At 46.1% G+C, this 18,814-nt stretch overlaps 1 protein-coding gene across 1 annotated transcript in view; it reads right to left on the bottom strand.

The window, feature by feature from the left end:
- WWOX (WW domain containing oxidoreductase) overlaps positions 1 to 18,814 on the bottom strand; it is a 1,021,576-nt gene that overhangs the window by 739,264 nt on the left and 263,498 nt on the right. Inside the window, exon 6 of the mRNA XM_006888814.1 lies at positions 220 to 308. Within this exon, the coding sequence (XP_006888876.1) occupies positions 220 to 308 (89 nt within the window). The remainder of the gene's footprint in view (positions 1 to 219; positions 309 to 18,814) is intronic.

Genomic DNA, 18,814 nt, shown 5'->3' on the forward strand with positions numbered 1-18,814 from the left:
GCGTAGGAAGCTGTTAGTAGGTTGATGACGCACTGTATAATGAGAGATGACCCAGTGTCAGGGAAATACGGTACATCTGAGCAGGGAAGCTCTAAGTGTCCCTCCACTTCGGATGCCAAGACAAGGCAACCACGTTGCCGTCTCCCAGCTGTGCTCATCTGATAAAGACATTACTAGAGCGAGAAATCATGGTCTGGAATCCGCCCCTGGAACACTCACACATTCTTGGCCTTGAACGCTTCGGCGAAATGCTGCACGCTACGGAGCAGCGCGAGGTCCAGGGTCATTGCTTCCACCTTGGCTTTATGCTGGAATGAGAGGGGGGAGAGAAATGATAAATAACAGCGAGTTCAGTGCATGGGATCGAGTTACAGTAAATGTGCTATGGAACATGTTGGAATTCCCCTGTTTAATATTAGACGCCCAGAGAGAATATAAATCATCCCAACGAGTGGAGGAGCGGGCCTTTCACTGCCAAGTCCGGGAGAGCTGAGGGCCTGGGTGATGCTGACTCCCCAGGAGGGGCTCTGCTGTTTTGGCTCAGCAGAGAGGGGGCTCCAAATTGTGTTCATGCCAACCCTCTCTCCCCTCAGTCCTCACCCTAAAAAAGAGAGATTAGAGCATCAAATCTGGCTCATGGGCAACATTTTAATCTCAGAAGGTCACATCCCAGTATGACTTTGCCAAGTCCATGTCAAAAGTGAAGGGCAATTTATTTCTAGAAAGTACAAATAAAACGGGAAACATCTGTGCCAAACGTCCTTGAACAACAGCCCTCAAAGCGAACCACAGCTTCATAGCTCCTAAGACGTAGCCAGTGGGGCATGCTGGATAGCCATGATTCTAAGGATGTCAGAGTCATCCTCTCAGAGTCTCTCACAGCCACAGGCTGGCTTGGCCCTTGTGATGAGAGAAAGATGGGGAGTACCGTCCCCATTTCACACCATGATTGTATCTTACAAGAAATGGCAGTGTTAAGAAGGGCATGGACAAAGGTGGACTCCAAGTCAATGTGACATCAAAACCAAAGTTGTCTCCTGTGGATCAGAGGCCATCCCATCACCTCCTATTGGACAGACTCTGGGCAGTCTTCTGGGAAGATCTTGAGGATGCATTTCTAATGCACCAGGGGTTTGTGGAGGTACTTTGATTGTTAAGTCTGGCTGGACTATGGAGTACAAGAAGGAATGTTTTCACTTCTTAGGTCCAGCTACTTGAAGAACAAAGGGCTAAGGCTACAAGCCCATGTGCTGCTGAGATCAGAAGAGCCCCATATACCAGATGATCGGCATGGGGAATCCTGTCCAGGTGGCGATGCTGATGCTGAAGTGAGACGATGGAGAATGTGGTACCCTGTGAGGAGGATGCAGATGGTACTGTGGGGACCGTCCTCCAACCAGGCCTCACTCAGGGATGGATTCAAGCTGCGACGACACGGTTAGTGACACTGGTTCATCTTGGTCCCGTAAGTCCTGGACTCCAACCCAAGTGCTCAGCTTTTTACAGCAAGCTTCGGGCAGAGGCAGCCAGGGCACACAGAATACATGCCAGCTGTGTGACTCTGGGCCATTTATCATGCCAGCCTCGGTTTCCTTGTTCACAAACAATGAATATGAACTGTCAATTCACACAATGTTAAGAATAAGTGGCTAAACACCCATCACCCCACTAGGAAGGGTGTTGAGCAGGATACAAGATATGCCAAATGACTGCACTGTGTGTGCACACTCAAGTTCAGAGGCGCTGGGTTCTCCGATTGCTAACCACAGAGCTGGAGGTCCAGAGCCACCCAGGGGCACCTTTGAAGACGGGTCTGAAAACAATCGTTAATGCTGGAAACCCAAAGGCACTTGGCAATACAGGAGACGCAGTGGTGAGGAGAGCTGACCCTGTCCACGGTACTTCCCTGAGGACGCAATCACTGACGCCCTGGCCCCCAAAGAGGCAGCTCGTGTTTCCTAACAGACTACACCATGCCCGCAAACAACCTCCCCAGGCTTTAACACCCATCAGAGGCAAGAGTAAGTCTTGACCCACACAAACGGAAAGCCCTGTTCCTGGAGAACAAGCAATAAATTCCGAAGCCATCAGATTCAGGGAGAAGGAGGGGGATTATTTGCCTAAGGTAGAAAGACAGACAAATGCCAATAAGTGAATTTCCTGAGCTCTGGGACCATTAGAGTTGGAGGATCTACAGACACGCGGAGCCACGTCCCTCATCCTAGAGAGGAAAGAATGGAAGACAACAGATGTGAAGGTGCAAGGCGAGGTCACACAGGGCTGCACCTCCAGAATGTGAAGGTGCGAGGCGAGGTCACACCGGGCTGCACATCCAGGATGTGAAGGTGCGAGGTGAGGTCACACGGGGTCAGACCTCTACGATGCAAAGGTGTGAGGCGAGGTCACACGGGGCTTCACCTCCAGGATGTGAAGGTGCGAGGCGAGGTCACACAGGGCTGGACCTCCACGATGTGAAGGTGCGGGGCGAGGTCATACCAGGCTTCACCTCCAGGATGTGAAGGTGCGAAACGAGGTCACACCGGGCTTCACCTCCAGGATGTGAAGGCGCGAGGTGAGGACCTCCTGATGAGGAGCAATGCCCACATGCTCTATGTCCACATAACTGTGTTTATTATTTTTATTATTTTTTGTATGTGTACCATCAAATTGGATCTGACTGGTACGGAAGGAGACTGTCCCTCCTTCTCCAGCAGAGCATCTGGTGGATTCGAACTGCATGCCTCTGGGATTGCGGTGCAGCTTCTTGCCACTAGGTCACCAGAGCTCCCTCACATAGCTGTGTTTAAACATGTCTTCCAAGTGCCAAGCCTTGCAATGGCCATCAGTCACACTAAGTCTTAACTCACATAGTGACTTCACCATCGAACACTCCAGATGAGTGACTGATAGAGCTTTTCACCTTCACCTCCCTTTTCTGTCCCATCTTCACTCAGGGGATGTTACCCACTGACCAAGAGTCTTACAGAAATATGGGTTCATCCCAAGAGGAAAATCAGAGCTTTGTGATATTAGGGAGGGCTGTGAAGGATGAGAAAAGATCATTACAGACTCCCTGCAGAGAACATTAGGGACATGCTGGCTACATACTAGAAAAATGCATACACCAACTGGCCTCCTAAAACAAAAGAGAACATTCCCAGATGGTGACCCCAACGCCATGTCCCAACAAGAACGATGTCACGGCCATGACACCAGTACCTTCCTCTGTGTGTGCACTAACAACTGAAGGCCTTGCAAAGCAGCGCTCCTCCTCAACGTCCACACAAAGCCCAGAGCTGCCACTTCCAATAAGAACAGAACATGAACATCCCCATCGAGGGAGAACAAGGGGTCAGAAGGCATCGAGGAGTTGAGCACACTAATCCAGGAGCTGTGGGTTACTGGGCTCCTGGGGGCAGTGACTCAAGTCCACACACCATTATCCAGGTACTCCGCCTGCCCTCGGTATCAGGTTTCCCGTCTCAACTACTGACCTCAAGAAACACAAAGGACCTGCCTGAAATATGAGGCTTTTGTGAGGAAGCAAAGTGCCGCTTAGAATCAGAGTGTGTGTTCACGCATACATGTGCATGTAGAGGACGCTGCTCTTCTGATTGTCTACCATGTAGCAGAGTCTGGGAAATGTTTATCCTGAGATCCGCTGGGCCTGCAAATGTGGTGGCCGGGTGGCTGGCAGCCTGCAGGTGGAGGAGGGAACTACTGAGAGTCATGTGAGGACCAGAGGCAGGGTTGGTCAGGGGGTGCTTGCCTGCAAGTCTGACTGACTCTGGGACTCACACCCTTCATCTAAAAGATCTTTTACATTTTAACTTAGGACCTTTCCTATTTACCTCTTTTTTTTTTTTTTTACCAGAAACATTTTTATTACAAGTACAAAAGGTGCAACGTATAAACGCTGCAATTGTTACAAGTGTCAGATATATATTCTGGCTTTTAAATATTAAAGCTTGGAGCTGGGGGGGGGGAAGATTTACTTTTAAACTAAATACAGACTCATAAGAAGTGGCAAGAAGAGAGTGCAGAGTGTTCTCCTATGCTCATCACCCAGCCGGTCCCCCTCCAATGGTGACATAATTGTACTTAACTACACCCAGCACATTCTCAAAGCCCGGAACTGACGATAACTAGACTGTAGGCTTTGTTCTGATTTCACCAACTGTGTTACGAACTCTTTTTCTTATCTTTCTTAAAGGCCCCATATCTATCCACAATCCTTGACATTACATCACACAGGAGGTGTGCACATCACAAGCTCTGGTAGCTCAGTTCACAGGGTGACATGACCAAAGACCAAGGGACTCTTATGGTTCAAATCCACCAGGGGCCCCTCAGGAAAGAGATGGGAAGTCTCCTTCTGTGTGGTTTACAGCCTCAGAAACACACAGGAGGATCAGCTATGATGTGACGGTGAGTTTTCTGAGGTCATATTCAATATGCAGAGCTGTCCCATGAGCATAAATGAAAGCACGGCCCTACAACAAGAAGCATCAGAATCAGCTGCCTGGAACGTGACAGGTCCTGGCCAGGGGTGGGCACAGTCAGCTCTCTGGATTGGCAAGACAAGTACACTAAGTAAAGGTCAAGTGTGACCAAGAGAGCCAAGTGTGACTGAGATGGGATACGGCCCGAAACCAGAGTAGACACCTGGGGATCGTGCAGTGTTTAAATGGTGACACTGTAAAATACCTTCATCTTCAGCTGACAGAAGAGCCAGGCTGTCTCAGAGTCAATGCTTTGCGTGGCCCCAGCACACACAATGTGAATGCAGGGAAGTGACCCGAATGCTCAGGGGGTCTCAGTCACTTCTCAGATGAATGGGCACAGCAGTGCTGGCCCTGCATGGCTAAAGATCAGATATGACATACATGAGGAATGGGATACATACTTGATCCCAACAAATCATCTCTGTCATCACCATCTTACTGGAGGTCTCTGCTAAACTCTGATGTCTACTGTTTTTTATTACCAATAAATATCAGTAACTGTGGGTCTTACTTTTTCTGCTTGAGAAAATGAACACAAATAACTTTTCATAAAAAGCTTGAATAGCTCTTCTCCATTGGACAAGCAGACCTATGACGGAGGAAGGCAGGTTACTGAATCCTCTGGCAACATGGCACCAGAGAATTCCCAAACTCAATGAGTACACAGTATGCAAAGGGCCAGGGTGTGAATCACTGGGTCTCCTATGTAATTGCTGAGGCTGGAATTGCTGCTGCCAAAGGTTAGCTCTATGTGCGTACATCTCAAAGAACTCTCTTGATACAGTGCATTAGGGCTTACTGTTAACCAAAAGGTTGGTGGTTCAAACCCATCAGCCACTCTGCAAGAGAAAGATGAGGTAATATGTTTCTATGGGGACTGGCTGTCTCCGAAGCCATGTGGGCAGTTCTAGTCTGTCCCTGTCCCTGTATGTCAATCAGGTGACAGCAGTGGGTGGGGCTGCTTTACTTCTGTCCCGTGTCCACACGTATGAAGGTGCCTGCTGTGCATGAAGGTGATATTAACAGACAGCATCTACTGAATTTAGAAAAAGTTCTGATTTTCCTTTAAAAAAAATCAACACAAACAAAACTTCTCATTTGCATATATTTACTGCTCTGGTGGCCTAGTGGTAAGAAGCTGCGCTGCAACCCTGAAGGCATGTGGTTCAAAATGCACCAGCTGCTCCACTGAAGGATGGGTAATCTTTTCTCATGTGACTAACTGCCCCTGAAAACCCACTAGAGGGTCACTATAGGTCAGGTTCAACTCAACAGTACACGACAACAAGAACTGGCAACAAAAGGAACCTCATTTCCTCCCCAAAACACCAATAATATGCTTTACTGAATTTTCATTTAGGAAGTTCTCGTGACGTAATGGTAAGGAGTTGCGCTCCCAACACAAAGAGAGGCAGTTTGAATCCACCAGCTGCTCCATGGGAGACAGACAGGCAATCTCCTCTCATATGATCTACCGCCTCCTAAAACCCACTGGAAAGTCAGCTGTAAGTCAGTTCTGACTTGATGGCAATGAGTTCTTTTTTTGTAACATTTGTTTGTAATTTAATGTAATATGAAAAACATTTGGGAGTAGCTATTTCCCCCATTGTACAGACAAGAAGACAGAGGCTTGTCCAAGATGAGATGGCACAGCAGGAAGACACAGCTCCAGGCTAGCAAGCCAGAGAGAGTGACAGCTCTTGAAGCTCACACGCGCAACAAGAAGCCAGGCTGTTCTGTAGCCATCACTACTGCCACATAGCTCAACACATAATACCAAGAGGCCATAAAGAAATTAACACCATCGATATATCCCTATCTACGTCTATTTACCTGATATTTATTTTACGTGGTTAGAATTTGTACGAGAGGCACAGTGGTGAAAGAGAGAAGGCTATAATCTACATTTGCAGCTATTGTTAATGGCATCTTGCAAATTCTAATCCAATGGGCCTTAATTGCATTATGCTGATGTCTCTCATCCCTCCACTTTACATCTGCTCAGGCCCGATTTTCCTTCTGGAACCTAAAGAGGAGTTGTCACATTTATAACATCAGGAGACACTGGTGCTGAGTGTATTATTGACATGGCATTACTCACTCCACTGCAGTAGGGATCTAACTCAACCCGCTTAATAATCCATCATATCCAGTATGATGTGGGACGTCACCATGCTAATTTCCCTGGTTTCACTTAAGTGATGTTAATGGTGGCATGGGCTGGATGGCTGCATCTCTGCTGGTGAAAGCCTGTGCTTGCCTCTACCGTGTCACTTATCTCGCTCACCCCAACAACTCAAACCAGCATCCTGCGGAGGCTCCAACCCTTCCATTTGGATGTCTGCCCAACTTCAGCCAAGCCCAAAGCCTGACAGGACGCTTCCTGGAGAAATGTCTTTCTTGACTCTGTCACATGGAATTGGGAGAGCTTGAGAGCCTCCGTTGCAGCTCTACCCATCTGCTGCATTTATTTTTTCCTCACATACTTTGGACAGGCTGGCAGGTGTCGCCAGTCTTGGGAAAAGGTGTCATGCAGGGAAAAGAAGAGGGTCAGCAATGGAAAGGCAGGTCCCCAATTAGACAGAGTGACATCATGACTGCAATGGATGGGCTTGAGCACGGCATAGATCAGGAGGATGGTCCAGGATCAGCTGTGCAGAGGGTCACCGTGAGGTGCAGTCAGCGTGACGGCGCCGAACTAGAACCACTTGTCCACCCTTCAGTATGAATTACATCCCAACAGCAAGAAAACAAAGGGATTTATCACGATGGAGAAAGAATTGAAACTGTCAGTGATTTTTGTCTTGCTTGGATTCACAATCAACATCTCTGGTGCTAGCAGTTAGGAGATCAGGAGGTGCATTGCTACAGACAAGTCTGCTGTCAGGGACCTACCCAAAATACTGAAGAGCAATGATGTCAGCTTGAAGACTAAGGTGCACCTGATTAACACTATGGTCTTTTCCATTACTTTCTAAGCATCTGAGAGCTGGAAAGTGAATGCAGATGACTGAAGAAGAATCTTTGAGTTGTGTTGAAGAGCACTGAATATCCTATGGACTGCCAATAGAAAAAGGTGCAACCAATATGCTCCTTGGAGGTAAGGATGGTGAAGCTTCGTCCCTCATACTTTGGACATGTTGCTAGGAGGAACTATTCCTTGGAAAGGGATAACATGCTTGGAGGGTCAGCAAAATGAAGGAAGACTCCCAACAAGAGGACTGACATGCTGACTGCAGCAAAGGACTCCAACGTGTCAGGGATGGTGAGGATGACACAGGAGAAAAACGGGTTCAGATCTCTTGTTTTTAGGGTCACTGTGAGTCATACTTGATTCAATGGCACCTAACAACAGCAGAACAGCATACTCAGGTACACATCATACTAGGAAAAGTGGAGGGTCAATGAAATACAGACAACACAATGGCCTGAGATAATGTCTGCAACAGTGGAACATGGTGAAGACTACTAGGACGGTGCACGATCTGGCAAAGCAGTGACTCACTGTTCCTAGGGTTGATGTGAATCAGAGTGGACTCAAGGGCACCTAACACTACACTGGGGCATAGAGGGTTGTGCGGTGAGCTGCTAACCAAAAGGTCAATGGCTCAAATCCACCAGCTGCGCCATGCGGAAAAGATACGAGATAGAGTGCATCATGAGTCAGGATCAGCTTGAAAGCAATGAGTGGATTTGTGTTTGATTTTTTTGTCATTTATTCATTATAGTGCATTTAAATGGAAAAATGTTCCTAGAGAAGATTCAGCATTTTAAATTAGAGAAAGCAAGCCAACATGATCCCCAGTGAAGCCCTGGCTTGTTTCAAAGCCTTCAAAGATGGGGGCTGAGTTTGTTGTACCCAAACTTGCTATCACCCATCAAAGAAACATCCCTCCCATCAAAGAAACATCCCTCCTGGGCCTCCTCCTCCCAGAAATATACAAACAGCCCTATTGAGTAAAATCTGATGGCTCTTTCCTCATTAGACACAGGTCGAAAATGTTGCCTTGTGCTGCTGGAACTCAATTTTGAAAAGAAGTGTATCAGTCTCTATAGGTAATTCTGAGGTCAATTCAAGGAAAAACGGCACCAGAAACAAGTTATTTTATTTGCTATATGAGTTGCATGCCACTTAAAGCAAAACTATTAAAAGTGCTTAGACAGTAATTGGCAATATTTTGCACTCTGGATTAATAAAAAAAAAAATGCCTATCTTGCCAGAAACTAACGAGAGAATGAAAATATTCAAAAACCTTCCAGTTTTTCCTCATGCAATGTATTATTTACTGTGCGGCTTAAAACTGGTTTAAGGAAGGACATTGAGTGACACCAAGGTTTGACAGTAAACATGATTGTGCATTTATGCCATGCTATTGAAAAAAGAGCCTTTTCCCCCCGAGTGAATTTTTCATTCTAATGTAAGCAATGATTTACGTTAACTAGAGGTAAAGCGAGGGTACATTTTCCTGAAGGGTTGCAAGCAAGTAAAGAGGAGTACAATAAGTTGAAGCATAAAAGCTTTCTCTGTCATAATATTTATTATAATGGCATATAAAATAGCTGAAATAAATAATAGATGACTAAAGGTAAATTCTTATGATAAAGAATCCTTCAGCAGACACCATTACTTTTGACTGCTCTAGTTTTATACACAGTTGAAGACTCTTAATAAACACGCCCTATATCTTCTGTAAGTACTAGAAACATCAAAGATGTGCTTAAAAGGCAACATACTGGACATCAGCTAATTTACTGTATAATTATATTCTCCACAGGAACAGCCTTCTATATATTTGAATATTTAATAGCTGTGTTCTTAATGAAACTTGTTAAGTAGTGGAACTCCCCTACTTTGAGGAAGTCGCTGATAGTAAGAAAAATCAGCAACTTGTATCTCTCTGGTTCAAAAAGAGGTACAGCTTGAAACACAGAGATCCCGCGCCTGTCATTTACCTGGTGACAGAACCATGAATATCCATGAAACAGAACAGAAGGAGTGGAAACCAGCCATACAACAAGATGTGCCCTCTCTGGTTTAGGCGAAGGACCTGTGAAGCTTGAGAGATACTCAGGTTAAAGCAGCTGATCAGAGGAACAGAGAGAAGGGCACTGTAAAAGGTTGAAGGGAGCAGGGTCTAATCAAGAAGGGCTCAGGAAGCACAGACAGGTGGGCAGAAAGGAGAAAGTCCTCAGCAACATGGTCTGAACAGTAACCACAACGTGGGCTTAGGCACATTGCACCCTGAGAGGGGGCAAACCTGGGCAGGCCTCTGGTCTGCTGTGCTGGGGTCTCTGAGTTGGAGCCAGTTTGAGACCACGTAACAACAGCAAAGGCTACCTGCTCACGTTGTCGACAGTCCTACCCAGGAGGAGCAGCACGCTGGCAGACACCACTGTTCCTCCCACAATGCACAGGCAGCCGCCACCACCACACAGTCTCGACCAGGTGCCACTGAGCCGACACCCTCTCACCGGGACCCCACAGACATCAGGGCACAGCCACACTCCAAAAGATTGGCACATTCTCTTGGAAGTCGATCACCAGACCTTTCCTTCTAGGCTCCTGACCAAACAGATGTCAAGTGCCCGTTTTAGGTCAGCAGCACAGCACATTTTCCACCCGACCACACAGGAGAGTCACCAGGAACCGCCTGCCAGCAAAGCTCTGCAGGCTGCGGCTGCCTGTGGGGTCTAGTGAGAGAACATGGCTTCATTGAGCAGTCGTTGGCCATTTAAATGTATCTTTAATCACCACATAAGCAAACAAAATAAACCAGGCTTATCAATAAAAGGCCAAACAATGTACAACAGGTTCATGTACAAAGTGAAGACTGTCCCGTCCAGTCCCACAAATCCCTCAACCGCAGAGATAGCAGGCACAGCTGGTGCCAAGCCTTCCTACACAGACAAAACCAAGCAGGCCTTCTGGTGGGGCTTTTATTAACATGTGCTGTTACACTTAATGTCCAACTTAATGTCTAACTGGACATCAGTGGACCTCTTCTCCTCCGATTAGTATATACAGTGAACCACGTGACTGGCTGATATATGAGAGACTGGACGTTCAAGTCTGCTCAGAGGAGCCTCCAGACAAAGGCCAGGTGATCTACTTCTGGAAAATCAGCCACAAAAACCCTTGTGAGGCACCACTCTACTCCCTGACGTGCGAGACGGCGTTAATGTCACGACAACTGCTTGGTGGTTTAAAGAGAGCTCCAACCTTGTTCTCTTTAACCGATAGGCATTAGCAGTGTGTGTGTGTGTGTGTGTGAGATCCCCATTCCCCTTGCTAGGGCTGCGGTCTTCACATCCTTACATCCTTCACTAGTTCTGCAAACCAGGTTTTTACACTTAGGATGCCTGAGCTTTCTCATCCATGAAAACATGGACACAGAGGACCTCCTCCTCGGGGTCACTGGGAGGATTCAGCAAGATGAGATCCACTGAGAACAAAGCATCAACCATGGTTTTGGTTGTAAATGACATTTATTTTCTGTCATTTCCAGGGTTTCTGTTACTAAAATTGCTCTTTCCCACTCTCCCTGTATATATAGAGCATGTATATGTTCATGTATGTATATGTAGTATGTATATTTTCATGCACACACATATATGATGTGTGTGTATATACATGTAGTGTGTGTGTGTGTGTGTGTGTGTGTGTATACAGATTTTAAGATCTACTCTTTTCCTAACAAATTCCCAGAAGCAGACTTTCTAAACAAAGCCATATATCAATGTTTTACTTTGTGATGATTTGAGCTGGGCATCTATGAAAAGGTTCCTATCTTTCTGTCATCTGATGACAGTTTAGTGCCACAAAGTAGGTTTTCACAGCAGCTTTGAGGTTTTAGAATGCATATTTGTTTTGTTTTGTTTTGTTTTTTAGAATGCATGATTAAAATACAAAACGTGCCTAGTCGTGGGACAAATCCGCACTGGGAAATAAAAGTGGCCTGGCAATGCAGAATGGAAGGCCTGACATTTTTCCTAGAGCTGCAGGTTGGCCAGCAGGGTGCTGGCTGCTCAGAGGCCATTGCCACTGAGCATGGACGGACAAGAGGCTGGTGGGCAGCATAGGGAATAAACACAGAGAGGTCTTATCACGTCTTGGTGACTGCAGTGGTCATTTCTAAATTACAGATGACACCATAGAGAAATCTCTTAGAGGTTTTGCAAAAGCAAGGCAGGAGAGTCAACAGATAAACTCCAGGAGATTACAAAAACCCGCCTCAGGAAGAAATGAGGTTTTCTGCTTGAAATGGCATCTGCCTGGCAGCCTCTTAGGAAGATGAACACTCCAAACACAGAGACAAAATTCATTGCGGAAACATTTGTGTCATTTCCACTGGATACAAGATCGGATGGAGGGCGCTGAGGAATGGGTGTGGGATGGAAGCAGAGCAAATGACACAACAAGAGTGTTTCCTTGGAGGAGAGTTTCATGGTTCATCAAGTGCAGTCTAGTGCAGCCTCCTCGGGATGATGGAGCCATTTATACTTTGTTACAGAAAATTTAGATAGAAATGTTGCAATTTCAAGAACCAACAGGGAAGAGAGGGAGGAAGCAATCTTTAACTTCCAACTCCGCAATCAACTTCAAAACCAAACTTGAGGCAATCTCAGCTCACAGTGACCCTACAGAGCACAGCAGATCCATGCTGAACGGGTTCTCAGCAGCCCTCCCTCCTCCTTCTCCTGAGGGCTCTGACAACCTGTTGGTTCACAGCTTAGCCCTCTTCAACACAGTGCCGCTAAGGCACCCATATGGGCAGCAGAGAATCCAGGAGTGGGGGAAAGGGGCGGGAGATATGTGATACGTAGAGAAGCCAAGGTAACTGTGCAGTAGACGCAGTAATTGGACTCTGGGAAGGCCATCCTTCAGGGGAAGAGTCAAAGACTCCCCTACATGTGAAGAAGGAAGCCTAAACAGATCTGAGGCCCAGACCAAAGACTGTCTCTTCGAAGACAGTGATCCAAGGACCACTCAGCAAGATTCTCTCACAGGGACCTCTGCCATCAGGACAGCCATGAGACTGAACATTGGCCACTGGAGTAATGGAATGTAAGTGGGAGATTCCCTTTCCAGGTCTAGCACACACTGACCACATCACCATTCGCCTCTCCATATGAAGGAAAGCTATGATGTCCCTCATCCTAACAAGCATACAATTAACAAAACGACAGCTAACACTCCAAGCAACTGCTAGGAGGAGAATCTGGCTCACATCTACTGCAGGACTGAGCAGAAGTGCCCACAGGTCCCCAAGGCTGTAAATCTTTATAGGAACTGACTGCATTCTCTTTCTACAATAGAGCAGCTGGTAGATTAGAAATGCTGTCTTTTCTCTTGTCCTGTGTTCTTTCACCACTGCACTATTATTCCAATTTTCCATAGTAATTCTTTTCTTTCATGTGTATATACTTTACCTTTGCTGGGAACTCTAGAAAAAAAAGCTGATTTTAGGGAGAGAGGGGAGAATGAGAAAGGTGTGGAGGGAAAGAGTGAGGCTGAGAAATGCAGAAGACGGGCAGGGGGCCTGTGAGTGTTCAGGGCTTTGCCTGACAGCAGAGCCAGGACCACTGCTTCAAGAGCTAAGGGATCCAAGGGGGACCAGGTGCAGCCAGGTCTTTATACCTCTGTACCCCAGTGATGGGGACTTGAACCCTGTGAGTGTGTGAGCTAAACCACACAGCCACACCTACATCCCACATGCTCTTTATCTCCTCTCTTGATCTAAATGGGACAAATAAATCATGTTTGGTGATTCCTGTTAACAGCTAGCCAAGTTGAGACTGCATGTTTTTTGAAGAGTATCTATCTGAGGTAGCATTAGCGTGAAGGGGAGGGCGAGGCCCCACCTTATAATGTCCATTAGGAGTCACTGCTGGATGGCAGGCACACTAAAGCAGATTGTCCCCGGTGCACACACTCCCTGCCTCTTCAATATTTATAAATGGCCTCGTCCCCCTTCCCCTTTGGCTGTGAGGCACAGATGCTGTCTCCAGGAGGAGAGTCTGCCACCTGCGACACAGGGGGGTGGCCCTGAGCCGTCACCACCGGTGTGAAGACAGCCAAGGCACAGGTGTTCCTTCCTCCTACAGGGAGGCGCTGACTCAGCAAGGCTGCACACCTTTTCAGAACACCAGGGCTGCAGTGTGGTGCCCAGAAGGAGCTCTCGGGGTATCATAACCGAGATACAAATGGTTCCGTTAATCCCATTGTCACCTGGCATGACACATCCAGGACCTCAGAGCTTCTTCTCCAGGATCCATTCAGGAAATGCATTCAATAAGGCACATGCTCACTGTTACAGAGACATTTGTCATGCTGGTGGCCTAGTGGTAAGTAGCTCCACTGCAATCCCAAGGGCATGGGTTCGAATCTACCATCTTCCCTACAGGTGGATGAGCAATCTCTTCCCGTGTAATTTACTGCCTCTGAAAAACGGCTGGAGGTTCAGCTATGGGTCAGTTCTGACTTTACAGGACACAAAACCACCTCTGCAGAAGCCCTGCAAAGGAGAGCCCATTACTCCTCGTAGAACCGTACAAACTCTGAGACAGGAGAAACGTGCTCAGGAGCCACGTGACTAGTAGCTGGAAGAACAAGAGTGTAGCCCTCCCCTCCCCACCCCTGATTAGTTTCATTGTCCTTGCAACTTGGGGCTTCTTCCCCTGTGCCAGGACTTCCCTGGCCTGGAAATCCCTTTCCCTGAGTCCAGGAGATGGTGGTCACACCCCCAGAGAATGAACTTCACTCCCCAAAAGCCAGTTCCTTCCATGAACCTGAGCCTTTCACACTTGCTTTGTTTGCTCTGCTGATTAAATTTTTAGCTTTAGGATAGAAAAACCAGCAGGCTTCAACTTCTCCTCTCAAATCTCCTCCTCATCTTTGGCTTAACTAAGGCCGATAATGAAACTGTACGTAATACGAATTGTTTCCATATGTGTAGAAATAAAGATACTTTGGTATTGTAGTGTAAAAGGAAAAGCAGCTGGAGATAATGTGTAAATGAATGGGCATGGCCGTGTTCTAATAAACTCAGAGATGAATCAGAGCTGACTGACAGCACGGAACAGAAATCCCTAGGTGATTAAAAAAAAAATTGCATTTGCCTCTGCTGACTGGCTGGTAGTTCAAGTTCACTCTGAGGCACCTACAAAGAAAGGCCTGGCAATCGACTCCTAAAATACTTCCGCCTATACACAAAAAAGGGAGCTCTGGTAGCTTAGTGCTAGGGAACTGTGCTGCCAACCCATAGGGATGCAGTTCAAATCCATCAGCTGTTCCAAGTAGAAATACAAGCAATCACCTCCAGTGTAATTTACTACTTCTGAAAATGTGCTGGAGGCTGAGCTAGGGGTTGGTCCCAAATCAATAGTACACAATAACACCAACATAAATTTTAAAACCCCAAGCATTTAAAACTCTATGGAATATAATTCAACTCCAACACAGACAGACAGGATCACCATGAATTGAAATGGATTCAAAGGCAAATGTTTAAAAAGAAACAACCAAATAACTACTGCTACTTTCATGGTGAAAGGAGTTGGGAATAGGAATCTGAGAAAATTATGATATTCCAGATACCTTGACAGACGGGATGCAATAAGAAAAAATTTAGAAAGGTCCAAAAGATGGAAAATGCAGGCAGAAACAAAGAAGGTCCCCCAATCACTTGGCTCTCCCAAGATCCATAATTGTATGCTCCACTCTCCCCTGAAAGAACAGGCACACAGAGGGTAGCACATTAATCCTTCAAACCCTAACAGATGCTGGCAGGGATTTAGACTGGAATGTATTTACAAAGTGACAAATTATGTTCTGTACCATAGAGAGGGAGCGAGGACCCACAAACCGTCTGATAAATGTCAGTTACAGTCACGACAAACGGTTTATTTTTATTATACTGTAACCACAAATGTTTTCTTCCCTCCCTTTTTCTTTTCTTTCTTTTTTTCCCCTCAAAGAGTCCCAAAGATTTATTTGTTGCAGGGAAAAGCCAAGATTATATATAACGCAAAGTAACAACTGTGAGATCAGAGAACTTCCTGGCACCGTGCCCACTTGGAAGCTCCAAGCAGAATGTTCTTTTAAGAGCTACCTTGTCTGGAGCTCAGTAAATGGTTAATAAATCAGAACTGATACAATGTCTGGTAATTAGATACAGGCATAGTTCTCAGACTAGCCAATTGATAGACAATATCCAATTCCCCTTTTAGTGGCTATCAGGAGGGTAGAGTAACTATGAAAATAAATTTAAGGGCTATGACAGGTAAGAAAATACACCAGAAGCTAAAATGTAATCAGTATCTCCAGACCCAAAATAAAATTACAGTCTTTGCTGCAAAGGCTTCTGGGTGGAGAGTGCCATCCACCGGGCGAGGGGTGTGAGGCTACTGCCCTAAAGGAAGGGTCAGTCCTGAGGAAGACAGAGGGAGGGGTGGGAGCTTGGCCCCGGGGCCAGCAAAAAAAATGTAAGCATTTATTATTAAGGAACTGTTCTGAGGTACTCCTTTCATCCGCTTGGTCAGTTGGGTGTGAGTGATGTCGGTGGTATTATTCCATAAGCTTCCACATCACAGCAAGATGACAGGAGGGAGCCCCCATGCTGGTGATTCATTAGGGATGGACCCCAACTCAGAAGGCACCATGGACAACTTTCTGTCCATTCCCTGACTCCTCTCCCAGGGCATCCCAGGGCTCATCTGTAAGCTAGAGAGTTTGGATTCCAGGACTCTGGGAAGATGTCATCTCCAGTGGAATCCTGTGTTTCTAACAGGCTGGGGTTGGCAAATGCAGGAGACTTTCCAGAAGAAAAGCAATAGTGGTAGTTAAAATATCCAGTAAAGAAGGGAACATTGTAGCATCTCAGAGGCTTATGAAATGAGAGCAAGATATATTTGACACTTGGGACATCCTTTAATAGCAAGATTTTAGAAAGATAAGGGATAGGAATACATAAAAACATTTAAATCCATTGCAGCAGAGTGAAGCAGCTCACACAGGTACACACATACAGACAGACATATAAGTGAGGGCTGCACCGAAGGGGATGGCTTTTCTCCTGACCATGGAACACTGCTGAACTAGGAAGAGGGCTGTCATCCGAGGGTCTGGGACCCCACTCATCTCATCCAGCCCTGGAAATGAAGGTGAGGATGCTGACCAATGCCAGGAGAGATGGAAGAAGTGACTGTGAAAAGTGCGGAGAGATGGAGAGCCAAGCAAAATGGACGCAAACCCTCTCCAACACATCCTCTATGTACAAGAGAGGCTTGAAAATCCACTTTCCCCATGTGTGTAACCCCTGCCCCACCACATGCTCTATGCATGTGTGAGGCTTCAAATCCTGCTTTCCCCATGTGTGGAACATGGGGCGCTTGGACCCTGCTTTACCCATGTGTGGAGTGACCACATGAACACCTTCTCCACAGTAAGAATGCAGAAGGCCTGGAAAATATGCTCGCAGCTTGTATGACCCAGTACCTGTGGGCCATATAGTGAGTTATTGCTGAGCTGGGGCTGTTGATTACAAGTGGCAGCTGCACTCTTACAAAACTACTCAGACTCTTGGTATGTGTAAATTGTTGTAGACCCACAGCTGACCCTCTCTCTAGTGGGTTTTCAGAGATAATAAATTGCACAGGAGGAGACTGTCCATCCTCCCATACAGCAACTGGTGGATTTGAACACCATGCCTTTGGATTAGCAGTGGAGCTCTTTACCACTAAGCCACCAGTGCTCCCTATGTGTAAATAGACAAGTCTGAAAAGTGAAGTCTTAACCCCACTTGAAAGCTTTGTATAAGTCTAGAATCCAGGCAGAATTTTACAGTTGCCTTTTCTGACAACAATTCCCATTAGATACTGAATTAACCACATACCCTAAAGAAGACGCCTTTTCTCTGAAGTCTGGCAGGTGCAGGATCACAGTCTTTTCCCAAAGGGCCTTTCCCTGTGGTCAAATTTCTGTAAGATGTGATAGCCTGTGACTGAAGAAGAGTTCTGATGCACAGTATAATCAATAAATACCTGCAGTGGACTCCCAGACAGACAAGATTGAGAAAGCAATTTTCTGTTTTGGTTTGATTTTCCTGTTTTGTTTAAAATTTTTAAAAAATATTTTACTATGTTTCATTTATGAATATTGTGCTTTACACAATCATTCATGCAAATGATATTTCATTCATTACATTGTATTTTATACAATCATTCACACACACTTTGTTTTGTATCATTAATTACTACTGCTCTATGCCTTTTATCGCCTTGTCTCATCAAGTCCCCATTGCACCTTGCCTATTCCTTCACACTCCCCCAAATACCCACTAATCTTTTTCATAACAGATTACTCAGAAATCTTCCTGTGACAGTACTATGACTGACCAGACAATAATGAACTGAGTGGGATTTATGTATGCTCAAAAAAGAAAAATAAACCACAAAGGTACTCGCTAACCCTAACTAATAACAACAACGCTCTTCTTGTAGGACCATGGTTGTTTATTCTACCGTTCTCCTGTTCTCTGCCCCCGATCGCCTGGCTGCCTGCTGTCTTGCTCCATCTCCAGGTAGATCTGGACCTATACACAGATCTGTACCCAGAGCTCCTCAGCAAATGTCCTATTATTGTGTAGACCCTACCCTGGGGGCAGGGGGGGGCACCCTGAACAAAGCCAAGCTCATCACTGTAGAATTTAGTTCACCTCCTGGCAATCCTCCATTGAGTCCCTGAGGGTGTAAGTTTCTATGGGAGGAGACAGTCTCTCCTTCTACACCATTAGCACCTGGTATATTCAAATCACCAATCTTTCAGTTAGCAGTCCAATGTGGAAGGCACTGGACTGTCAGGGCTCCATCTCGAAGGCCATACGGTCCAGATAGCAGGCCCACTGGTGGTCATGATTAAGTTTTCAACAACCCAAGCTGATGTGTTTCATTAATCTGCAAAGGTGTTTGTGTGGATCACAATAAACTATGGCTGACTCTGAGAAGAATGGGAATCACAGAACACGCTAATTATCATGCTTATGTGAAACCTATACTTGAACCAGGAGACAGTCATCAGAACAGAGCAAGGAAACACTACATGGTTCAAAATTGGGAAGAGTGTACGTCAGGGGTGTGTCCTGTCTCCATACCTTTTCAACCTATATGCATAACAGATTACCCGGGAGGCTGGGCTCTATGAGGAGAAGCGTGGAGTCAGGATTGGTGGAAGATCCATCAACAATCTGTGTTATGCAGATGACACAACCCTGCTTGCTGAAACTGAGGAGGACCTGAAGCGCTTGCTGCAG

This window comes from Elephantulus edwardii, unplaced genomic scaffold, assembly GCF_000299155.1.
Source record: "Elephantulus edwardii isolate Elephantulus edwardi_28Jun2011 unplaced genomic scaffold, EleEdw1.0 scaffold00072, whole genome shotgun sequence".
NCBI classification, from domain to species: domain Eukaryota; kingdom Metazoa; phylum Chordata; class Mammalia; order Macroscelidea; family Macroscelididae; genus Elephantulus; species Elephantulus edwardii.